This window comes from Platalea leucorodia (genome assembly GCF_965183815.1).
Source record: "Platalea leucorodia genome assembly, chromosome: 7".
Classification (NCBI taxonomy): Eukaryota; Metazoa; Chordata; class Aves; order Pelecaniformes; family Threskiornithidae; genus Platalea; species Platalea leucorodia.
The window spans coordinates 50,895,920-50,922,461 of record NC_138829.1 but is presented as its reverse complement, the minus strand read 5'-3'; the positions used below and the strand labels follow the sequence as shown (position 1 = coordinate 50,922,461).

At 38.4% G+C, this 26,542-nt stretch overlaps 1 protein-coding gene across 6 annotated transcripts in view; it reads right to left on the bottom strand.

Moving 5' to 3' along the window:
- Positions 1-2,842: 2,842 nt before the first annotated feature.
- APIP (APAF1 interacting protein) overlaps positions 2,843-26,542 on the bottom strand; it is a 29,704-nt gene continuing 6,004 nt past the window's right edge. The window contains exons 3-8 of one of the 6 annotated variants that reach the window (XM_082318113.1): positions 23,669-23,717; positions 22,237-22,354; positions 21,003-21,138; positions 18,271-18,438; positions 17,593-17,715; positions 2,843-5,222 (exon numbers count right to left, since the gene is read on the bottom strand). In XM_082318113.1, coding sequence (XP_082174239.1) covers positions 17,616-17,715; positions 18,271-18,438; positions 21,003-21,138; positions 22,237-22,354; positions 23,669-23,717 — 571 coding nt within the window. In that variant the 3' untranslated portion in view covers positions 2,843-5,222; positions 17,593-17,615. Of the gene's footprint in view, positions 5,223-11,381; positions 17,716-18,270; positions 18,439-21,002; positions 21,139-22,236; positions 22,355-23,668; positions 23,718-26,542 lie in introns of those variants that run through there. The other 5 variants (XR_014228854.1, XR_014228855.1, XM_082318112.1 and 2 more) reach the window with 5 other exon arrangements.

The window sequence follows — 26,542 nt, the reverse complement described above, 5'->3', positions numbered from 1 at the left end:
GCATAGAGACCTATTATATCGGTCACAGTCCACAAAGCACAGCAGAAAGGAATATTATCCTCCTTTCACGGATAAGGAAAACATGGCTCTGGCCAGTCAGTGTCTTGACCTAACCCATGTAAGGAAGCCAGATGCTTTCAGGCTTGAGACCATTTAGAATAGAATAGAATAGAATAGAATAGAACAGAACAGAACAGAACAGAACAGAATAGGATAGATTTCAGTTGGAAGAGACCTACAATGACCATCTAGTCCAAACGCCTGACCAATTCAGAGCTGACCAAAAGTTAAACCATATTATTTAAGGGCATTGTCCAAATGCCTCTTAAACACTGACAGGCGTGAGGCATTGACTACCTGTCTAGGAAGCCTGTTCCAGTGTTTGACCACCCTCTCTGTAAAGAAATGTCAAGTTACGTTTTATCTCCCCTGGTGCAGCTTTGAACCATTCCCACGCATCCTATCACTGGATCCCAGGGAGAAGAGAGCAGTACCTCCCTGTCCACTTTCCCTCCTCAGGAAGCTGTAGAGAGCAATGAGGTCACCTCAGCCTCCTTTCCTCCAAATTAGACAAAGCCAAAGTCCTTAGTTGCTCCTCATAGGACATTCCTTCCAGTCCTTTCACCAGGTTTGTTGCCCTCCTCTAGACGCATTCGAGTACCTTAACATTCTTAAATTGTGGGGCCCAGAACTGCACACAGTATTCAAGGTGAGGCTGCACCAATGCTAAATACAGTGGGATAATCGCCTCTTTTAACCGGCTGGTTACACTGTGTTTGATGCATCCCAGAATGTGGTTTACTCTCTTGGCTGCCAGGGCACACTGCTGACTTATATTGAGCCTGCTGTCAACCAGCACCCCCAGATCCCTTTCTGCAGGGCTGCTCTCAAGACACTCCTCTCCCAATTTATACGTGTGCCTGGGATTACTCCATTCCAGGTGCAGAATCCAGCACTTGGACTTGTTAAATTTCATTACATTAATCATTGCCCAGTGCTCCAACCTATCTAGATCTCCCTATAAGGCCTCTTGTCCCTCAAGAGAGTCAACAGCAACTCCCAGTTTCGTATCATCAGCAAACTTGCTAATGGTGCATTCAACTCCTGCATCTAGATCATTGATAAATATATTGAACAGAACTGGTCCTAGAATTGAACCCTGAGGAACACCGCTGGTGACCGGTCGCCAGACAGATGTAGCCCCATTTACTATAACCCTTTGAGCTCTGCCATTCAGCCAGTTCTTCACCCAGCACACCATGAACCTACCCACCTCACAGTTGGACAACTTGTCCAGAAGGATGCTGTGAGGGACAGTATCAAAAGGCTTACTAAAATCCAGAAAAACTGGGGGTTTAATGAGTCCCACTGATACAAGGCTACCAGTCATCTCTCTTTTTTTTTTTTTTTTTTTTAACACACCTTTTCCCTCTGTGTGCTCTCTCTTTTCTCTTTTCTTTCATACTTTTCCAGAGAGAACAGTTTATTCTCTATGGTTACTAACTGTTGGCGACTTTGCTGAGTAGATATCTTTCCACCCAAATCAGTGGCAATGATCTCAGGTTACAGGATGTTTCAACAACTACAGAACACCTGTATTGCATAACACAAGTAAGCTGAACAGTACACCCATCTTGAAATAACACTAGGCACACAAGTTAATTGCATAGTTACTGTGGAAAAAAAAAAAAAAATTATTTGGTGGTAACTAATCAGTGACTCTATCAGCAATGCCAGTAACTTGCTTGTTTAACTTAAGATAACACTTTCAGTGCTTGCTGTTTTCCGGTGATCATGTAATTGACTGGTGTGCAAACAAAATGACATTTTGGAAAAATTCTTGTACATAAAATCCCAAGCTAACACAGCAAGAAGAAGTTACTCCTACCACCTCTATAAACATTACTGACAACTGTTATCATAGCTTATTCAAAAATAAATGGGGAAAAATAGAGTAAGTGCCTTCACTGAATTCCACCCATGTTCTGCTGCAGAGCAATGGGGAAAGATGCACAACTGGGGGACAAGGAGGAAGAAAAAAAGTACTTGACTGACATGTACAAATGAAGATTAAATAGTCTTTTTGGTTTTGTTGTCCTTCTCTGTGGTAAATGATTTGGGTGAGGGAAGGTTATTTGAGTTACATGGTGAAACATATGCTTAGGTCTCTCTCATTTACAAAGCAAAAAGGACTACTGTCCTGTCTCTTTGAGTTATTACTACTTCTAACTCTCCAAACCTAAACTTCTGAGAGCAAGATAGAATCATCATCTGTTAATAGGAATGGAAATTAAATAATCAATGCATCTAATAATTAGATTCTAAGTTTTTAACATGGAAATGAATATTTGGTTGATAAAAGAGAAAACTGAACTTTCTAAAAATTAAAGAAAGAGCCATTTTCATCAATTTTCTTGAAAGCAGTTTTGTATCAATAGGTTTTCCCCAATGTATTTTAGCACCCATGCTTGCATGGGGACAGAAAGAACCATGGTTGATCTACATAAGGATCAACATCAAAATAAAGTAGGGCATGAATAAGAGGTTGTTTATTTAAGTCCTAAAGTGGATACTCCTATTCCAAGATAAATACTTATCAGTGTTAAGTCACTTCTTTGGACTAGAAGGCTCCAACATTTACAATGACGGTGTTACATGGGTACAACAAACTCCCTTCCTCTGATATCACACACTCAAAAGGGCTTTTTCTGCTTTTATTTCAGTTGAGCTTAACCCCTTTCTAGTCTGAACAACGTAGTATTTAATGCAGTAACATTACCATATTCACAAAGGGACAATATAGCTGTGTTACTGTATTGTCTCGAAATCGCATTTACTCATTTGTATGCATGTCAGCATCTGAAGCGGGCTTGTTATCATTTTTCCTGGGTGTTTGGAAGATTGGGATGCAGTGTCTTGAGTGTTAATGTAATACAGAGATCTTGCAGAAATAGTATCTACTAGAAGTTCACAGCAGCTGTTGTTCTGTCTGTATTTCGTTAAGGTGCTTCATTATTAATGGAAATTCTAAGGGAGTTGTTATCCCATATTAATGCATAACAAGAGATTTCAATCTATTATTGAGTCATAATAGCTACTGGCATGGTGCTTTATTCAGTAGTAACTGGTTGGAGAGCTACCTTTGGACATGTTCCTGCAGCAACACCCACTCTTCTAGGGAAAAGGATTATCAATGCAAATTACAGGGGTGTGTTTATTAAAGGTTACTAATTTGAAAAATGAAAAATTTGCCGAGATGGATGATTGGTAAAAGCATCTGTCATCCATTTCAGGACCAAAAGAAGATTATAAGAATTGTGGAAAGCAAAAGAGGTTTTTGTTAAGAGGGAGGCCTGGAAGCTGTAATTGCTCATTTCTTTAGATTAGTTCTAAAGTGCCTATTCAAACCTCCATTTCAAGCATCAAGGACTATTCTCAAGCATCTTAAGTATTTCTGTTAGAGGTATCTAATCCATAGGTTTTTCCCTTGTCCTATAAATTTCTCCTAGAGTTGTGTACAGTAACCAAAAGCCTTGAGTAACCAAGCACCTACATCAAGCCTAAGCACTTAGAACCAGAGTCTTGATATAGCTTTGGAGGGTGTGAGCACATCTCAGTCAGGCTCTGAACAAAATATTTCTCACAACTCAGTGACATGGAAAAGTAGCTTTTTATATCCCATATTATATAAATGACACTCATTCAAAAATCCCCAATACACTTTAATTCCTTCTTCTGCTGGAGAGTCTTTATATCTGCATCTCCCATGACAAAAGCTTTGCTGAGTGACAGTACTTTAACTTCCTTCTGCTGCCTCATCTTTCTCTAGTTCAAGCAAAAAAAAGGTGGGACATAGATTCAAGTATCTATCTATAAATTAAACACAGATTAGAATTCAAGACTTTCCCATGCAAGTGATCTATTGGTTGCTCGAGGTGCCCACTGCTATCTGTTTCTTAGCCAGTGAATAGTTTGATAACATCTTCAACAAGAAGAAATGAGAGCACTCCCTCCAAATTTAGAATAACTGAAGTTTTAGCTCTCTTCATGGAAATGGGAAAAACTTGGTTCGACCTCATTATGAAAAGGTACCAGGTTTTCATCATTCTGAATGAGACCATTCACTGCCTGGGTACAATTTGAAGAACCTGGTACTTCCTTCTCCTCAGGAATAAATTAGTAATCCCTGCTTACATTTTTTTTAGAGACAATGCTTAGGCATCCATCTTTAGGAATGGATTCTAGGCTGAGATTTCTCAAACAGGAGGAGGCTCCTCTCTGCTGTGTTCAGTCTAACACCCAGATATAGTTTAAGATTAAAGACCTACTGTTGTTCATGTTGTTTGCTACTGGTTGCTTATTCTACTTCACATACAGCTTGTATTTTAAAAATGTAAATCTTCTTACACCTTTGATACAAAAGTTTTTACAAGGAAGTCCATTACAAGTATCAGAAATCTACCTCCTTTTTTTGGACGGCACTTTCAAGCTTTAAGTGCTTGAAAGATGCATAAGGAAGTACAAAACCTTTACAGAGCTTAGATGGATCATAGATGAGTCAAAGACTTGATATTACTTCTCTGAACAGGAATTGATTTTTACCCAACCGGCAAATCCCACCTTTATCCTCCAAGAACTCAAGCATGGAAGTCATAGTTTTGGGGAGGATGTTGTGATTTTATAATGCTGTTGTGCTCATTTGAAGATTAAATTACCAAATAGGATATTTTAGATAGATAGTCCCAAGAGACTGTTTGGGTTACAAAAGCTAATTCCCAAGGACATATACAAATCCTGAGGAAGCGTTGTACCCACTGTCTTATCCTGAAATCACTGTCTGGTCTTGAAATCACTGTCTTATGCTCAGCCCCTAATTAATGGTGAAATTATCTCTGGCCTGATCTTAGCCTTTTTGACATTTTAGTCTTTCCACCCAATGTAAAGAACATAAGAAGACAGTGAGAATTTCCTCTGTAGACACTAGTAATATTAAAAAGTACAATTTCAGTGCACAGCTGACAAGGTGTGAAAATAAAACTCATGAAACTATCCTGACTTCAACTCCTCCTGGCTAACAGCATTTCAGTGATCGCTGCTGCACTTCAGCCGTATGTCTTTGATTTATTTCTTTGAAAACAAGTTTCTTCTCTTATTTGCAGAATTTGAGCTCTGTCATTTCCACTGGACTGATACTTCAGGATGAAGTAGGATGAAAACATTCTCTAAAAAAAAATACAGAAAAATAAAAATTATCTGTCTCAGTCAATTGTAATACAAAATAGTAGCTTAAGGATTTTAACAAAACACAAAAATGAGAAATATCCTGAATCAATTATTAGTTTCCTTTTTTAAAGGAGAGGATAATTACAACTGTAACTAAGCTGATGTTTGTGGGATGGACCATAAAGTTCTTGATCTCTCTATTAGCTTCTGAGTACATTAAATCTGCATCTATGTCTGACTGCCTGTTGTGTGATAAACTTAATCCTGTAATGGGAAATCTTCTTTTGACCTAGCTGACATCTGTAGCACAAGGCTAAGTCTGGCCACTTAGCTATTTAACTTTGTCAACTTCATGACACTTCTCCGGAGCTCTTCCTGGCTGCTTTTCTCTAACGGGTGTTTTATCTTTTTTTCATGTGCAAGATTATTTTTATGTTACATTCCCTGGTGTACTACTTTGAATTTCTGGAATTTTAACACCCATTCCCTATGGGTTTTAGCTTTCTCCTTGCTGTTCATCTGCACCGTATTCCTCTGTTCAGGAATCCTGTGCTCATTCCTTGTGCTCATGATGTAAACTTTTTACTGCATATGAATATTCTGTATTCCTTCTTTCATCCTGAAGCAGTTCTCATGTGTGGACACTTTTTCCATGGAGAAATCTTCTCAAAACTATCCCATGTGTTGTTAGGATCAATTTTGAATACGGTATGAGCTAAAAAAAATCAGAGACCTGTAAAGATAGGTAAGGCAGATAGGAATGTTGCAGAGATTTACAGAGCTTTGGAGGATTTCTGGAAGTGAAGCTGTGAATGGCCTATCAATAATAAAGGAACTAAGCAAAGTAATTTCAGGAATTTTTTTTTTTTTGCCCAAGAGGTTAAGCCTTCTGATAAACTTCATATACATTTCTGCATAGATTTCCACATACACAGAAACATGATTAGGGAAAGCTCATGACTTGCATAATGCTGTTATATGGCATAACGCCACAACTTTGGTCTCAGTGTTGCGGGGAACCTTTATCAAGTTAGAGTTAATCATAGAGTATATATTATGGAGAGATATTAAACTTAAATATAGCTGGAATGACTGTCTCCCATCCTTTGTCTCCCTATGGGAACAGGTTGCATGTATTCTCATTTCATTTTATTTGGTAATTAATTTTGTGCAATGTGAGTTTCAGGTTACACTAAGTTATCAAGTATTGTCTACTTGATTGGCCATTGTTATCTTCTGGTCTAATTAGAATTAGTTCCTCATCTTCAGTATGTGATAGTTTGGTTTTTAACATTTCCAAAATTTAGGAGGAATCTGTGTTGTATTAACTACTTAAAATGTCTAGCTCTTCTCTTTCAAATATAGCAGTCTTCCTTATTCAGGACTAGAAATTTCAAACCGGACAATACGTCTTAATGTAGGTTAGTATATGACTTTTTTGTTAATAATATTGGACTAACTATTTAGGCTAACAGGATTGTGCTGTTTTAATCATAGTTAAAGTACAGGAATACATGGTACTATTTTCTAGTGCAGTGAAAGTGTTTTATTAGTGCTTCAACTGCAGTAGACAGTGGGCATCATAGTATTCGTTTAACTGTGCTTATCTACTAAAGTTGCTACCATTGCTACTAAATGCTTTCTTATTTAGGTGTCTGAGACCTTAATTATATTCTCTCTTCTTGCCTTTCCTACAATTAAATAATTTGTTATCATAACCTTTGCCGTTCCCTCAGTTGAAACATTATTCCCCTCTTATGCTGTGGCTTGAGGCTTGATAGACAGAGCTGTCACTGAAATGCTATTGAATGGGTTCTCCTCCCTCTATTGCTTTTCAGAAACAGCAGCTGGTCTCCTCCTACTCCTACACATCTCTTTCTTTGTATCCGCATTCATTTTAACCATGGCAAGCAAGCATGACAGTAGCCTTCGGTTTTGGGCTTTTTTTTTTCTTTTTTTTCTTTTTTTCTGGCAACTGGACTTGCGGGTTCAAATAACTTACTCATCCACATTGAGTAAAAAATAAATAACCTTTCAGACACCTCTACAGCACCTCAGCCATAAGCCTCTAAGCATGTTTACATGGAGGAAGTATCAGGTGACAAGTGTGACGAATTCTTTACTTTGGCAATGGGATTCTCCAAATAAAAATTTAAAGCACACAGCTGGATTTAAAATAGAAGTTGGGGACCTCCAGCCCTGACTAAGTATTAATCTGTTCAGAAACATTTAAGTGCCTTGATTTTTAATTGCTAATGTACTTTCTCTTGAGGCCCTTCTGTTAAACTCCTATGTGGACACTCCTTTATTTATATACAAGTTGAAAAAACTACCTGCATTATGAAATCTCACTGGTTTTGTCTATATTTTTCATAGGTGTCATCCTGAACCCTTGTTTTTGTGGTGCATGCAATAAAATGATGACCCAAGAAGATGTGGTAGCTTGATTTTGAACATGTGACATAAGTCATAAAAGGAATATTTTTTTTTTTTTATTGTATGAATTAAGTTGCAGGGACTGTTAAGTTAAACTTAAAGTAACCCTTTTAAAAGTTGTTAAGGGTAATGAATTAGCCAGGAGGAGTTAGAGCCTGCTGCTGCCAACTAAAGTGCTTGGGGACTTGAGATAGAAGTGAACGATAAGAAGCAGCTTTCATGCATTCAAATAAATTACATGTTAGGCTTGGCTTAGTCCTGGCATCAGAATGATCTCTGGGGTTTTCCCTACATTATCTTAGACTATGATTATGCAAATATCCTTTTAATGTAGTGACTCCTTAACAGGAAATTAGTCTCATACTTGCTCATATGCTCTTGCAACCAACAGACATTTGCTTGCAAAATCCTAGTGTGTCTGAGGTACAAAAGGCACATTAACCCTTTAAGTACCAAAATTTTGCAAACGTGCAAATAACAGAACATGCTTGGATATGTCAGGGATGTAGCAGATGAACCAGGAAGGAGATAAGTTTCCTAACACAAAAATATTCCTGGGTTTGAAAGTTCAACCAGAATGCAAATTGTATTAAGTTTATATTTGGTTTCAAATATAGTAAGGAAAACAGGGGAGGGAGAAATATCTTACAGAAAAGCAGGATTAAAACTGAATGAAACATGGAAATGAGACAAAGCATAAGGACAAAAGAAATGTAATCATTAGTGTTAAATGCATAGCAACCTGCTGAGGCCAGGTAGTCTGCCATCATCATTCATGGATATAGACGTACTTATTGCAGTGATGTTTTTTTCAGGAACTGCACCAAAATGGGGACTGTGAGGGTAACCTGCTTTGTCTGGAGAACAGGAACTTAAGAATGGGAATCAGATGTTTCATGTGGAAAGACAGATGGCTGGTATCCTTTGCAAGGGGTGTGCAAGTCACAAAATTTGTGTTGTGTTACTTGTGGTAGTATTAATGTACATCTCTGAGTAAGCAAGAAAGCTCAGTTTTTTATTTCTTGTTTTTGTAAATCTCTGCTAGGTGAAATTACCTTGGGTAACCTTTTTCTTAAACTAAGGGTTTCTAGTATAACAGGTCATCTTTCTTTTTAGGAAAAAAATACCAGCTAAGCATTTGATGTCAATCTGGTATACACAAGTGGTAAATTGGCAGCTCATACTAGAAGTGCCCCCCACCCCTTTTCTTTTTTACCCCCGACTGAAACACAGACAGCTAAATCCTCGGAGTTACAGGGGAGCCTAATGAAATTAAGCACCTAACTTTCCAATGGGATTTAGGGTAGTATCTGATTCATTTAAGCTCTTTTGAAACTCCCATCAAAGTGAACTGTTCAAGGCATGACCTTAAGGTAACACCTGAATCAGCCACAAAATCTAGACTTCCAGCTCTTTGCTTTAAATCTAAGACCTATTCTTTCTTCTATATCCAGTGTATTCTGTTTGTAATTACCAGAAATTACCATTAGATAAATCGGAGCTAATCTGAAGCTCATTAAGGAGCAAGAATTTATGCCTAACCAAATAAATTCTTGTTGATCTGGTTTCTGGAGATTAAACTCTGTAATTTTATCTGTCATAGATGGGAGAAACTTGCTAGTACAATAGTACAGTAACTTAGAGTAAAAAAACCCAGCACACATACATAAGTACAGAGAGAATGGGTGTTTGCAAATGCTGTTCAGGCGATGTGAATTTCCACGATTGCCCAAAATCCCATCTAGTCAAACACGCTCAGTCCATTTTTAGTAATGAGCACGAGCCAGTCACTAGTTTTTTTCTGACTGCTCTAGCAAAATCTAGCAGATACTTGATTAAGTCTGAAGACATATAGGAAAATTTAAAAAATTACTATTTGGAATTGATTTTGTTTTCAATAGATTGAAATCCTACAAAATAGCCAACTGTTGTGGTACCACTAGAGGCTGCACCTCCAAAAAAATTTTGCAATGGTGCACTCAGTATGCTGAACCACTAGCATTCAAATTTAGTAGAAACAGGTCCCTGTGCTAATGATGTCAACCAAAAAATAGTGAAGTTTTTATTTACCATCTGATTTATGTAGTGAACCCTTGGGTAGTACCAGGATAAATGCCTGAGAGCTCTTTTTCAGACTCAGGGACTTAGACATTCACTCTTTTAAAAATCATGTCAGGTAGCATTCTTCTGGAGTAACATTAAGTGTTTAACATTAAGCTGACTTAAAATTAAACCAAACATACAGATTCACTGACTTCTATGAAAGCTTTGATTAGCTGGTAGCAAAGCGCAGTCACGGGCACCTCTATATTCTCTGTTACAAAAGTCTACCTCAGCTCAGAGGGCTGTCCTTGGACACAACCTGGGTCTGTAAGGCACAACTTTTATTTCACCTTACACGAACAAAACCAAAGCCTGCAAGGATTCACCTCCCCTTATAACAAAAGGGAACAACAAATTCAAAGTGGCTTCAAAAATTAAATATTCTCCTAATTTCTTTATTGCTTATGAATCTGTAGAGTACATGACTGATAACTTCCTTCAGCAGGGATACCTTAACTTATATCAGCTCAGAGGTTTTTAAACGATTTTGAAATTAAGAAGCATTAATATCAAACTATATATTTTCTTCTGTTCCTTGATGCAGAAGTAAGCCATCTAAAGAGCTCTAGATTTTTTTTGCCAGTTTGGCGTCTTCTGTAAAATGGCAAAAAATTGTTACAGACATATTTGCCAAAAACTGTATCAAAAAAGAATTTAGAGGAAGGCTACTGGTTTATTTGTATTGTTCCACTAGTCAGTGGGCTTTTTTAGATGTTAATTTTTAAATGATGATTTCAGAGTTAAAGGAAATAGGATGCAGGTTGTTCAGGCATTACAGCATTCACTAGAGGACCTATATTGCAATCATAACTGCTTACCGTAAGTTAGAGCTCTGTCTCTTAATGTTTCAAGATATTGTATTCTGCAGTTTTATTTCTTTCTTGGAAAGCAAGTAGGATGTTTGCTAGGAAATTACTTTTACTGGGAAATACTGGAACTTAATTAGTATTTTGGACGACCCACTTGAAATGGGAATTATGTCATTTTTACATAAGCCTATCTGGTGATACTAAATCTAGATAATCGGCTTCGATGGAGATCAAGTCTCTGCTGCAAACATATAAAAATATCTAGTTGGCTTATTAGCCTACAATTCACATCAGAAAATGATCTGGACTTAAAAATGATGGGAGTTTAGAAGCTTTAAATCATATGGGAAATTTTCATATTTTTGTTCTACGTAATTGGAGCTGACTGTAAGAGCTTTCTGAACACTGGGAAACACTAATCATTTCACAAGTTTATGAAGCCACCAAAGCTGTGAAGTCATTGATTTCTTTTTGAGAGCTCACACACAAACAGACGTGAGAAGAGTGTATTTAGCTCATTTCCATACCATTGAATGGGACTCTGAGCATCTCGGAATCCTATATGAAGGAACTTAACTACTTAATTACTACTATAGAAATTTGATATTTCACACAGATTTTAGAAAGGCTACAGAGTGGCACATTGTAGCTGGATGAGGAAGTGAGTATTTGTAATTAATGTGACCCCAGAGGAACATATTTGGCAAAAAATACCTCTCCTTGTGAGTGTTCTTTTGCAGTTTGTCATTATACATGCAGAACAAAACAACACCAAGTGTAAAATCATTTTTATCCTTACAAAACATCAGTATTATGGAATGATACAATTATGTCCTATTCTGACAGCATCATCAGAATACCACAGGAATTTACTTTTTGCAGAAATCTAGCAGTTTAAATAAAGAATTAAAGGTCATAATCAACAGGTGGCAACTAGATTTCAAGACTCCATGGATTGTAACATCAAGAAGTATTTTTGTTAGCATGCCCCATAGGGAAGAAAAGCTAATGGAAATACAATCTGCTTTCGCTTCATGACAGTTGCACCTCTGAAAGTTAGAGATGTGTTTTGTGCATAACTGGAGCAGAGGAGTATGCAGCCTGTCCAAAGTCACTCTCTGATCTAAAAAATAACATTTTTCACCCAAGTTCTTACTGCAATCCACATACACTCACAAGATGTGGAGTCACTGCAAAATATTTGCCACTGACAAGCAAGTGTCTAATAATGAAAAAATGTATCAATAAACATATAGTCAACAACCTGCAGTAACTTAGCGGTAACTACTATTTCACAATAATCAAGGTCACCCTCCCCCTAAGGTTGAAAGGTTGCACGCTGCAGGTACAGGCCTACGTACAGTAAGGAAGGACAAACGTGCCTAACCGTCACAAGACACAGATCTTAATGAAACCTGACAGTCTGTCAGCATAGCACCACTACTCTTTGTGAATTTTAAGAATCGGGTAGCACAAGTGTTTGGGAAGGGAGTTCAGAAATAAAGTCAATGGCATAAACCACAAAACAGTCAATTCTATTCTCATGTTCCTAAAATGTGTAAGGAAATCCAGAAAAGAACTAAATATGGTTATTCCTTTAATGTAAGAATAAATGGTAAAGATTTTGTTCAATTAAATTCACTGTAATCGACGCCGGCGAGTCTTGCAGTCCAATCATGAGGGGAAAAGGAGAGGCCTATCTGAACTATATGGCAATTCCTATAACAACTCTTCAGTTCACAGAATCATAGAATGTCCTGAGTTGGAAGGGACCCACAAGGATCATCGAGTCCAACTCCTGACCCTGCAGAGGACAACCCCAAAATTCACACCATATGTCTGAGGGCGTTGTCTAAATGCTTTGTGAATATTGTCAGGCTTGGTGCCGTGACTACCTCCCAGGGGAGCCTGTTCCAGTGCTCCACCACCCTCTGGGTGAAAAGCCTTTTCCTAATATCCTAACAGTTGATATCTGACTGACAGGAACAGGAAAATTTGAAAGCAAAGCTTAGGTACTTCCTATTGAGAAAATTTGAAGCATGCCAGAGAGGTGAGGGTATGTTGTCTTGGTAGATGAATACTCAGCGAGTTTCTGATGGCAGATTGTTCTATAATGAATCATTCCTGTGGAGTGGTAACTTCATCAGTGGAGGTCTTGATGTCATCTTTGACAGCTCCTGGTGGTCGGATAGCAGCAGATGCTGAACATGGTCTCTTGTGCAGCACAGACAGACAGCGCTGTAGCTACTATGAGGATGTGGAGACAAGAGGGATCTGGTTGCTGACAAACTGGCAGCATAGAAGCAACAACTCTGGTGGCTACACCAGGCTGTCATGGCACAGGTGACCGCATCTTACTGCTTAGAAACAGCCGGTACTCAGCAGGTTGGATCAGGTCAGCAGGTGCTTGCCTTATACCATGATGCCTTACTGAACATGAGTTTTGTCTGAGCCTAGTGGCAAACTGTTACGTGGGGACATGAATACCTATCAAGCCAAAGCAGGATGTTTTTTCTGTAAGTTCAGCACAATGCAATTACCAGCAACTAGAGAGACCAACGACATATCTTGTGCTATAATCAGTAGTCTGACATACGTAACTAAAGAAAAGCCAATGCTCATTAATGGGTGAAAAATAGAAGAAGTTTCTTCCTGATTTCTTGGTTTAGCAGAATACTTTCCACAGATTTCAGTTCTTTCTGAACTCTTCAGAACATCCACAGCAAATGCCTGTTCACAAGTAGCCGATTAAGCCTGAAAAATCATCTGCATGAAATGGGGGAAGTGCTGTCTGCCATCTCTGTCTTCAGCCATCTCCTCTGCCCCAGCTCTGGTTCTCTTTGGACTCATCTCTGAGTTGCTTCAATGTTTTACCAGTGGCTTATTAGGAAACAATATAATAACTTTCTTCCCCTGACTCCCACAGTAGTTTTCTCTTAGGCTGAAGAGTTAATTCACCTCCCAGAAGCTCAAAAAAGTGCCAGAGATAATGCAAGAGGGAAGTGATGGGAATACATGGCCTCTAGCAGAAAAGAAGGTCAACTGGTACTTACCCTGTCTCAATTCACCCTTGGGACTAGAGTCTCAATACTCAATCAGAAAGTTGGTCAATCAAGGCTTACACTGATGCCACTGGGGGGCCATTCCAGGAGATTTTGACAGAAGACACCAAGATACATATATACAAGATACATAAATATGTGAGACTATATTTTAATGAGCAGTTTGATTAAACTTACCTTAGGCTGGCTAATCATAGGTCATAAAAAGCTATTTTAAAGTTGTAACAAACAAAATCTTATTGAAAGTGAATTAATTTAAAGAGGTAAAAAACACACAAGACCCAGAGCAGTCTCTCTGTAACAACTTCCAAATGCACGCTATAAAATTATGTTTCCTACTCATTATAATGAGTACTACTACTCATTTGTTGGATGCGGAGGAGTAATGAGTACTACTCCCTCCTTTGTTGGATGCAGAGGGAAACATTGTCACAAAGGATGAGGAGAAGGTACTTAATGCCTTCTTTGCCTCAGCCTTTAATAGTCAGACTGGTCATCCTCAGGGTTTTCAGGCCTGAGCTGGGAGATGGAGATAGGATGCAAAGTGAAGTCCCAGTTGTTGAAGAGGTGGCAGCCACCCACCTGCTCCTCCACCTGAATGCTCACGAGTCCACGGGGCCAGATGGGATCCATCCAAGGATACTGAGGGAGCTGGCGGAAGAGCTTGCCAAGCCACTCTCCATCATTCACCAGCAGTCCTCGTCAACCGGGGAGGTCCCAGTTGACTGGAAGTTAGAAAATGTGATGCCCCTCTACAAGAAGGGTCAGAAGGAGGATCTGGGGAACTACAGGCCTGTCAGCCTGACCTCGGTGCTGGGAAAGGTCATGGAGCAGATCATCTTGAGTGCCATTACACGGCACGTGTGGGACAACCAAGGGATCAGGCTCAGCCAGCATGGGTTTATGAAAGGGAGGTCCTGCTTCACTAACCTGGTCTCCTTCTATGACAAGGTGACCCAGTTAGTGGATGAGGGGAAGGCTGTGGGTGTTGTCTACTTGGACTTTAGTAAGGCCTTTGACACAGTCTCCCACAGCATTCTCCTGGAGAAGCTGGCTGCACACAGCTTGGATGGGTGCACTCTGCGCTGGGTTAAAAACTGGCTGGATGGCTGAGCCCAGAGAGTGGTGGTGAATGGAGTCAGAGCCAGTTGGCGGCCACTCACGAGTGGTGTTCCCCAGGGCTCAGTGTTGGGGCCGGTCCTGTTCAATATCTTCATTGATGATCTGGATGAGGGGATTGAGTGCACCCTCAGTAAGGTTGCAGCCGACACCAAGTTGGGTGGAAGTGTCGATCTGCTGGAGGGCAGGAAGGCCCTGCAGAGGGACCTGGACAGGCTGGATCGTTGGGCTGGGGCCAACTGTATGAGATTCAACAAGGCTAAGTGCTGGGTCTTGCACTTTGGTCACAACAACCCCATGCAACAGTACAGGCTGGGGGAGGAGTGGCTGGAGAGCTGCCTGGCGGAAAAGGACCTAGCGGTGTTGGTTGACAGCCGCCTGAACATGAGCCAGCAGTGTGCGCAGGTGGCCAAGAAGGCCAATGGCATCCTGGCTTCTATCAAGAATAGCGTGGCCAGCAGGACCAGGGAGGTGATAGTGCCCCTGTACTCGGCACTGGTGAGGCTGCACCTTGAGTACTGTGTTCAGTTTTGGGCCCCTCACTACAAGAAGGACATCGAGGTACTAGAGCATGTCCAAAGAAGGGCAACGAAGTTGGTGAAGGGTCTAGAGCACAAGTCTTATGAGGAGCGGCTGAGGGAGCTCGGGTTGTTTAGTCTGGAGAAGAGGAGGCTGAGGGGAGACCTTATAGCTCTCTACAACTACCTGAAAGGAGGTTGTAGCAAGGTGGGGATCAGTCTCTTCTCCCTAGTAACAAGTGATAGGACGAGAGGAAACGGCCTCAAGCTGCGCCCGGGGAGGTTTAGATTGGATACTAGGAAAAACTCCTTCACCGAGAGGGTAGTCAGGCATTGGAACAGGCTGCCCAGGGCAGTGGTTGAGTCTCTTATCCCTGGAGGTATTTAAAAGACAGGTAGACATGGTGCTGGAGGACATGGTTTAGTCGTGGACTTGGCAGTGCTAGGTTAACGGTTGGACTCGATGATCTTAAGGGTCTTTCCCAACCTTAACAATCTATGATTCTATGATTCTATAATGACAATTAAGAGAATTTAAAAATACATATGCTACAGGCTTAATTTAAAAAAAAAAAACCAAACTATTTACACAGCATGAACGAATCAACAGTTCAAACAATGCTTTAAACTTCATACCTAACTTCTAATTAAGGCGTCATTCTCACTTTTTTTCCCCAAGAATAAAAGCTACTATAACTTTCAGAAATGGAGACCTAGAACAAGTTAAATGATGTAGAAGTAGAGCAGGATCAACAAATGCAAGTTGTTGAAATATGGATTTTTAAAGCACGCAAACAAAATGTCACATTAGTTCTCCATAGCTTTTTTCAAAATCTTTTTTTTTCATCTGAATTTTCATTCCTCCTACTATAGCATTTGACAGGATTCATTAATAGCAATGATTGTTCAGCATTTTTTTTGTTTTGTTTTAACTCTCCTTTTCTTCTTGGATATGTTTAACAGTCAAAACTGACTGCTAACATCTGTCAATCAGCTGAGTATAGCAGCACCCCCTTCTGGTTTTAACAGCCTGAGGTGGAATTTGGAACTCCCATCATCATGTAAGAAACCTGTATAGAAGAATCAAAATAAAAGTGAAAATATTGTAAAACTAGGTATTTAGTCATAAGAAATGGGCAAAAGGATATTAATGCCACTACATTAGCCCAACTTATTCAATTGCAGGGGCTGAGGACCAATTTAAAAATGGTTCTTGCAGGCCATGAGGTAGCTCTGTACAGGTGTAGTAGGCAGCATGTCTTCATCACTGTATGCAGTGGCAGCACTCCAAATACCTGTTCATGCAGAGACTCACTTGACAGCAAGCCTCCTGTCCCACTGCTCTAGTGTGGACATAAAGGCTAATGATCCAAGTACGTGTCTGTTCTGGGCTCCTGCTGCCTAAGCAGCCATTTGTCATCTCTTCTGACGCAAACGTGGTGGGTGGAGTGGATTATCTGATGGGCCAACTCTGTGCACCAAGTTAGCCCATCCTGTTTAATCAGCCCACCACTTTGGCCTAGCAGCTCCTTTATAATCTCAGTACTGGTATCTTTAAACTTGCTTAGATTTTCAGGAAGAAGTGTCCCAGACTCTGAAACATTACGCTACCACTGTTTTGCCATACCGAGCTGTATGTTGCTTATGTGAGAATTGTTTCAGGGATCCTTCATGTAAAGTACTGCCTGATCCTATTACCTATGTGCTTTTACTTTAAAATATTTGTTATGAAAACTTTCAAAGCATTGATCATTGCTACATTAGAAAACAGAAAGTCATGGTAATATGCTGTATGAGGTAAACAGGTGACAGTAATCAATGAAACTTAATCAAATTGCAACCAGCCATTTCTGCTGAAGGGAAAAAAAAAAAAACAAAAAAACAAAAACCAACACCAACCCACCATATAAGTAATACCACTGAGACAGACTGAAATCAAACCTGATCCTGCAAGCTGAAGAACAAAAGTGGGTGTTCAGGCATCTCTGTAGAGATTAGCTTACTAGGCTCGGGTCTTTTTTCTCCATTGGCTTTTTCTGGTAATGCTTGATACAATTCAGTTTTAAAAAGCAATTGCACTCCATGCTGTACATAGGTGTTAAAATATGCACAGGGCATACCTGACTATTAATACGTATCTTTTTGTTGCATTGTGTGGTAAAGGAGCATTATTTCAGGCATGGATACAATTGCAGTGGTAATGGAGTAGAGTGGGGGAGCTGTGCAATACTGAAGTTTCCTGAGTGGGAAAGCAGACTGAAGTGATGGTGTCATCTGTAGTCTCTCCCTCCAAACAGATCATCTCTACAGATAAATTCACACCTGAATATAAATGTTGTTGTCATTTACAAGATCCCATTTTCTCCTGCTGGATGTTTTGAAGGATCTAGCCCATGCTGCTTCATCTGCACTGCGATATCAAACAAGTAATCATAACACTCACACCTAAAATTAAAAGAAAAAAAAAGTGAAATGTAAAGTAAGGCTCAAGCCTTACCATGTTTTATGAGAATTAATAGTTTTCTTCCTTGAGCTTTACGTCACCAATGTGATGGTCTGACTAGACAGCTTTATTATAATTTATTTTCGTTACTGTGGTATGGAAAGTGCCCAGAATTTTTGCTGCATGATCCAGATTTGCTGCATTTCCATCAGCAAATGAAGAAGAAAATTCCAAAAATGGGACTAAGGAAGACTACACAAACAGTATTGGCAGGTGTCATATAAAAGCAGAGACTGACTGCAGGTTTTGTATGAGGAGGGACTCGTCCATATGAAAGCAAAATGTTGGCAACTCTATCAGCCAGCATTGATATGAAAGGAAAACCCAGCGGTGGAATCATGGATGAACCCATTCCCAAAAGCTCCCTATACATTCAGTGAGGCCAGAACTTAATGTTCTGAATCATTGTCCATGAGTTGGAAATACATATGACATTAAGGTCATTAAGATTTTGAGGTATAATGGAAAAAGATAGCATATTCCTAAACTGTACTCACATCGTTTTGGCTTTTTCCCATGTTTCTCCCCACACATAAACTCCGTGACGTCTGACCAATACAGCACAAGAGTCTGGGTATTTTTCCACTGCATGTGCCATTCTTTCCTTGAGATCCTTCTCTTCTGGTGTATTCTCAATAATGGGAACCACTAGTGTATCATCATATCTAAAAGAAAAAAAATCAATGTTTGTGTATTTAAAAAAACATTGTGTTTGCATGTACAAAGCTTTTCCCAAAGAAAGAGATTCTCCTTTGACTGTGTAAAGATGTTAACAAATTCTCAACACTAGCGATTTTACGCTCTTCTCTTGTGAGTCATGCTGTAACATAGGAACATCTCTCACTCCCAAACATATGCTATGCTGGCAATACCTGAGCTCCACTTGAGGCATAAAAAGAAAATAACACTTTAAGCCGTTTGTTCAGATATCACTTAGTAGCTGGGTCCCTTTACAACTTTTTCAGACTCTCTTCATCCTGTACTGGCATCACCTACAAGCTTTATCTCAGATTAAATTATTTAAAAGAATCACATCATGAAGAAGGAAATGACGCTGTTTGCTGAAGAGCAGAAAAAAAATAATTTAGGTAGTCCAAAAAGCCCCTGGAAATAAGATTGTCCTACTAAGGCATATAAATAGAAAGTAGAGTCAACATATGAAAAATAAATTCTCTGTGATGGAGTCATTGGTGGGCTATATGTGATTTTAAGAGAGCCTAAGAACCTCAGTTCCAAAGACAAGACGATGCATGTTACTCAGTGGAACTTGCCTAAGAGTTTCTTCTGAAGGAGGACTGGGATATTTGGCATTGTTTGAACCTTAATTAACACTGGCAGAAACTTGTTTAGTTTTAACAAGTCCCCAGTTCAGGTTCAGATTTATCATTGAGATCACATAGATATTTCATGAGAGGATGCTAGTAGTACTCAGTTTTACAAAAGAGAGAAAGAAAGTAATGGTAAAAATAATACAGCTTGTACTTTAAATCAGATATTCAAAAAATTAAAAAGTCTCATCCCTTACACTTTTCAGTGCTGAAGCTTTCCCAAGGGAGTCTATAAAAATAGTGAATGAAGAAAATTAAGCATTTTTTGTAGGTTTACTTTGACTCTTACATATTCGGATCATTAAAATTAGATTTGGAGTGTTTGCTACTAGTGAGGCCAAATGAGCTAAGGGATTGGTTTCCTAAGTTCTGCTTTCTACTTGGATGTGAGTTTGGAAGCAGGTATAAATACCATAACTCATACCTAATCATAAGCATAAGCTTTTTATCAAGAACTAATATCTATAAAAGCCCAACAAGACTCTGAATGAGTTAAATACTTGATATCTCTTTAGTTTTATTGAAATATAAGCAGCCTACATTTAGACAAACCTTCATATAAAATATCTTGGAACACTCTGAGACTTTCAAAGCTATTTACTACAGATTTAGTTCTCCTTCTACTGAAGTCAAAGGTAAAACTATTCTGGCATCATTGAGATCATATTGAGGCCAACAAATACTTCTGATTATCCTATCTGTAGCATTTTCCCAGATAGCTTCCAGAAAAGGTTTATGCAATTAGAAACAATATATTGTCAATCCTTTTTTTGAAAGATCCCATCCTGTACTATTGAATTTCTTTTGAATTCAATGGGGAGCCTCATGTGAGGCAAGACAGTGGAAGTATGGATGAATATGTACTTAGGAACCATGTAATCTGGAGCTTTGATTTCTGTAGTTTTTCTGGTAAATTAACAGGATGACACAGGACAACTCAGAGATATGGAACCCAATAAACACAACGTCTCCTGACTCACATTTAGGAATGCTTGAGAAATGCACATCCAAAAAAGAAAATTGTTGTGGATTTTTTTAAAACCAGTGTTGTTAGACAATTCAACATAAGGGGTGTCTCTTGCCACATTAAAAATACAAATGCTAATACTGACAAGAAGGTAAAGCTGGCAAGTCAACCAAAACTGAATAAAATATGCCTGGGCGTAAAATCACATGCCACACATATGGCTTGCTCCCTTGCCAAAGGGCAATAGTTAGTTACAAAAATTAAGATCAAAAAGTGGAAAGAATTTAGCATTTCAATTTTTCATCTAACTGTCACATATTATATAAATGTTGTTTGCGGATCCCAGTTCAACACTCTGTGGGTGGAGTCCTCAAAACAAGCCATCACATATAATTTGGAATAACTCAGCACTTACCTCAGAGCTCATCCTTGAAAAGTAATAACATTACCTTTAATGAGCTGTTTATTCTGAATTTTCTTTCAAAGTCTGTCAAGTAAAATCTGAAATCCTCCACTCTCTTAACATGCCCTAAGCTAGCACAGGCGGTGATATGTGAAGTCCATCCAAATGTAGTTTGTATGTTATCAATCCAACCTAGTGTTAGTTGGCTCCAGTTTCAGTTTAACATGGTATAGATGTGTTAACATCTCTGTTCTTGCCATATTTGTCAGGACATAGCCCTTTATTTGGTTTGTTTCTGTAGCTCAACAGACCACAGACTTGACATTACAAGATTTTATCTCAGATCTCTGCCATAGGCTTGAGACCTTCTTAGGGAAAGCCAATGATTGATTTATTCCAGAGGTCTTTTTACTTCTTATTCCTAATACTTTATATTACACACTTTAACACACATAACTCAAACAACTTGTCATCTATTTATATTGCTGAAAACAAATGATCAAAGCATATTTCTTAAATATAGAGAAGTACCGGTAATAGCCTCCTGAAGTACACTTCTGGATTCCTTTTATCATCTCCTGATGGGTAATACTGAACTCACTCCCTGGGTAAAGAAGGGTAGCCATAACGGCAGCCTTGGAATGAGTATGGATCACTGCTCCTGCCCCTAAGAACAGAAAAAGAAGAAAAAATATATTTGTAGAACTAATTTTAAAATGTGTCTATGAAGAAAATTTTATTCACATACTTGATTAATTTCCTTTGGCTAGGCATCTTAGCAAATGGCAATCTACTGCATTAGAGGAAAAAATATACAGCAACCTAAATAAAGGTATGAGATAATTGCTCATCTATAAAGGATAATTATGGATTGTCTTAGGACACTAGTGTTAACTTTTAGTTAGTGACAAATTCCAGGAGAGAAACTACTTGCACTAATTTAAGGAGAAACACCACTTGTACTTTCTTTACATACTGCAATGACTGAAACTCTATTAATTTTATCAGAGTTCTGAGATTCTAAAGAATTCCCAAACTTATTTGTGAAACAGAAGTTTAAAGACTTTTACTTTCTTTTTATGCTAGTACTCTTCTTCTATTATTCACCGATTCTCTGAAAAAATATTTATTGCTATCTTATTGTGTCACGATGGAAAGACAGGTAGACAATAATTATAATTTACTTATAAATTTGCAATGCTGCAAAAAATATGAAATGAGTTTTCCTCAGGTACACATGTAAGCTTCTTGTGCAGGAAGATCAGAAGAGACTCACTAAATCCTTTTTAAAGTAAGAGATGTAAATCTTACACAACAGCAAAAGCTCTCTATTACTGTCCACCTGCAAAAGAAAAGTTTCATACTTTTTTGACCTATCCATAATTTAGAATCTTTGATCACAGCCAACGGTTGTAAAAGGAGCTAAAACATAGCTGCCGAATAGGCAAAAATACTGGTATAAAACTGCTCTAAATCCCCCAGCTCCTCCCGCAACCTACTAATATACTGCACTAAAAATTAGTGCCGAAAAGATGATCACAGGTATAGCTACATGAGAAGATTAAAATGCAAATTACACTCACAGGATGTTACTACAGATTACCTCCCATTTTACATATTCCTTTGCAAATCGATTTATTTTATAGTTTCATGTTTATTTCACTGTAACTTCCATGTATAAAGAATATGGTATTGAATTTCAATTTTGTGGATGTGTATGTACAATGTTTCAGTCATTGTTGAACTAAAAACATTTGCTACGCACCTCTCATAGTGTAGGCATTCATAAAAAGAGGCGTGCACTGGCTTTTCTTTAGTTTCTTGTGTGGTGGAGGACCACTGATGTCCTGTTCGTTCATGTCACAAACAAACATATCTTCTGGCTGTAAGAAAGAAGGAATTATTTTGACCTGTGATGACCCAAATAGTTTTGTTTTCCTTCTAGGGAGACAAATATATACACCATATATTTAATATAGAATGTGACTTTAACTTTGTAGAAGTGTTGTAACACACCACATTTATTCTAGCTTCTAATACTATTTACTGACATTGTGTAATGTGAATTAATATTAGGTACTCCTTTTATTCAGACTGCTGCCAAGCAGATATTTGTAAAACTAAAATTTTCTCAGAAAGGAGAGAGCCTGTATCTAAATAACAGACAATAGATGAAAAGGAAAAGTAGTAACTGATTCAAAAAAAGAAATGTAGATGTACTTTTTCTTCCCCGCTTAAAGAACCAACAAAGGATATGAATTAAAACCTACATATAATATATTTAACTTGTAGAACTGTTTTTTTTAAACCTTGCTTTTAGTAGCTTTACATGAATGTTACTTTTGCATCAATCAGCTACTCAAATGAATTGTTCAGGGGAGCAATAGAACTTTCTTCTTTAATGTTTTCTTAAAAATTAGCAGGAAATACAGTTGCAAGAGATTTCCTAACTCATTGTGTTCAATCCACTGCTACTGCTAGCAAAGAAAGGTCTTGCCATGTTATGCCTTTGCCTGCCTTACTTGCTAACATCCCCAGCGAAACTTGGGTGCGAAACTTGGGCTGCGAAACCCCAAGTTTCTATCAGTGAAGAGATTCTTTTCACTTCTCATTGTATTTACCCTCAGATCTATAAAACAACGAATCCTTTCCACATATTATTCTATTCTGGGGGAGGTTCTGCTGCCATGTAAAATAGTTATTATTTACCATTCTCCCCCCCACTTACATTTTGCGTTTTTTTTTTTGACAGGAGACAGGTAGACAAGGCCACCTTTTCATGGGGAGAACCCATCTATTTACTGAGAATATCAAGACAAAGATGTGTAGTCACTCAAATGAAAACAGGGATGAGGTGTTAATGCTTAATTACGTATGTAACTTGAAACTGTAGCCAGACAGCTACAAAGTCATTCAAGCTTGACAAAGAATAAAGATGGACTTGAGTAATGTTCGAATCTCAGAGTCTTCTGTGTTAATTTAAAGCAAAGAAATCATTAAGACTAATCTACACTGGCCACTGAAACACATGTTCACTTGCTATGATAGTGGAGTGCTGCGCGAAATCCTCAGTTGTTTCAATAAGGCTGTCAACAGTACAAGATTCTAACTTTACACAAGGAAAAATGAAACCTTAAACAAAGGTACCTTCATCCATCTCAAGACGAGCTCTGAGGTAAAAATGCAGTTCAACGTACCTGTATTCTTTCCTTTTGGACTCCTGAAGGAGCAATGTAGATTTCATTCCTAAGAAAAGTTACAGACAGGGAAAATGGATAAACACAGGGTTATTCAACTGCATGGGCATTAGAGCTCTCGATCCACTGAAAAGGAAATAGCAAATCTAGCCCCTCATAGTTATTTAATAAGTTTCTTGCTCCTTCCATAGACTGACATGTAGATGTTTTTCAAAATAGAACTGAATCACACAAGGGCACATGAAATCTCTAACTTGCAGGGGTACAAAACCATGCTTTCAACTTGACAAGAGATCTGAAACACACACAGGAGTGCAGCCTTATTTTTCCTACAAAGGAAAACACACGGCCTCCCCCTGCAATAATTCCAAACTCAAATCCCCAGAATTCAGAATAAAAATGGAACAAGAGAAATTGCAAGCAGATACTGACCTATGACAAAACAGGTGACAAAACTATTACTTAAAAATCCACAGACTACCTACAAACAATATTAATTATTTGTAGTATTCTACAATGTAAACACTTTTGGGTTTTGCTATAACTATGTAGTTTAGGTTTTAAATGCATTTAGATATTTATTTGTATCGATAAAAAGATAACACTAATTCAATGCAATTAAATGACTGAAATTCAAGTAGAAGTGCATCACTTCTTGCAAGGTTTACATGAATAAAGACTATAAAAAATTGATTTCAATTAAAATTATTTTAAGATGGTATCCGAAATATTTTCAATAATAGCAAAAAAAAAACCCCAGATTATCTCTCTCAGTTGTAATCACTATTCACTTTCAACAGTAACATACTAAATTCAGGAGCACAGAGACATCTAGTGAATAATTTGTCAAATTACAGATATATTTCCTAAGGACCACGAGATTTTATATTTCTGGACAAGAGCACTCAGAAGAGCAATGAAGCTGGTGAAGAGTCTAGAGAACAAGTCCTACGAGCAGCAGCTGATGGAACTGGGGTTGTTTAATCTGGAGAAAAGGAGGCTCAGAGGAGACCTTATCGCTCTCTGCAACTACCTGAAAGGAGGTTGTAGTGAGGTGGGGGTCAGTCTCTTTTCCTAAGTAAGTAGCAAGTGAAAGGACGAGAGGAAATGGCCTCAAGATGGGCCAGGGGAGGTTTAGATTGGATATTAGGAAAAATTTCTTCACTGAAAGCATTGGAACAGGGTGCCCAGGGAAGTGGTTGAGTCATCATCCTTGGAGGTATTTAAAAGATGTTTAGGCATGGCGCTTAGGGACATGGTTTAGTGGTGGACTTGGCAGTGTTAGGTTTATGGTTGGACTTGATGATCTTAAGGGTCTTTTCCAAACTAAATGATTCTATGATTCGATGATTCTAACTCTTCCAAAAATACAACTCTTAAGATGATGTACTCTTCATAGTGGTAAAACGACTGTGAAGCACATCAAAATGTGGCTTTATCATATTTGTAATTGTTAACATTCATAAATTAACACTGCCAACATTGCATTAATTTAGTCTTAATTCCTGTGCATGAGCAAGATGATAGAGTGCAGCATATCGAGAAATCAAGTGGTAATCTGGTTACTAATGAAAGACATGCATTTTTTCTTAAAACAAATTTTTTTCTTTTTTAGAAACTAATCACAAAGGGAAAATCTGATGATGAGATTCAGCCTTTGAAATATAGGACACCTGACAAAGAATTCTACATCCATTTTTAATATGCTATCCCATATCCAAATTGGCATATTTGAGTAGTTGATATGAACTGCACAGTGAGTAATGCTGATTAGGATTAGCCAGTAAGCCCAGTTGTTAGAATTTCAATCAAATTTCAATTGTTCTTTCACTATTTCCTATGTAACAATTCTAATCTAGTCTTATCTCTGCCTCATAGCTATTAATTTTGAAACATAGCTACTGTTAGTGTAGGCTGTATTGTTATACAGCCACATAGATTACTATTCCTAGACCACCGACAATATTGGTACCAACTCAAATATGTGTTTTGGTGTAGTCTGAGCAACCAAGTTATAGAACTGCTAAGGAAAACTGTACTACTATGTTAGTGTATTCTCTGTTGACACCATTTGTCTTGCCACAACCAACATGAATCGCGGAGAAATGATGAAGAAAATAGGCTAGATTTAGCTACTGATGAGAAATTAGTGCTAGAAAGATCCTTCCATAGACGAAGGACTTTAAAAACAAGATTTAACCCTCTTACCATTCCTCTCATTACTATTATTGCTGTTGCTTTGCTTGCAAAATCAAGCAGGAAAGTGAAACAACCTGCACAAAGCCATTAGAACTGCACAAATATTAGCATTTAGAGGCTTTACTTCAGAGATATATACATATCATATATTTGAATAGCAATGGCTGTTTGTGTCTGCATGCAAGTGTATGTCAGAAAAATGAGATGTCAGACACTTTCATGTGAGTGTCACAACACCCTGTGACTGGGGACAGAAATGCAGGAACTGTGCACGGTGTTTTGCAGAATGAGGACTTCTCTTTTTTCAGTGGCCACTGAGAGGAGCTCTGTCTCCATTAAAAGCTTGGAAAGTATGAACGGGGGCAGGGGGGGAGATGAGCAAATTAAAAAGCAAAGTGGTGCTCCTTAATAGTGGATACACACCAAAAACTGTTCTGTTACCTGTCCTGCTTTAATTATATGTTAAGAATATCTCCTTAGAAATTATGTCAGTAGAACAGTAATTTCCTTCTTAAAGGAAATGTCTTGCCTGCCAAATGTCTAGGGTGGGATTCATCTCATCTAACCACAGGCATTTGAAAGCTGTGTGCCTGGTGTAAGTGACTCTAAACTCCATAGTCAATGAAATGCAAAAGGGGGAGTGCATTGTTCCTTAAAGACAATTTATCTACCTTA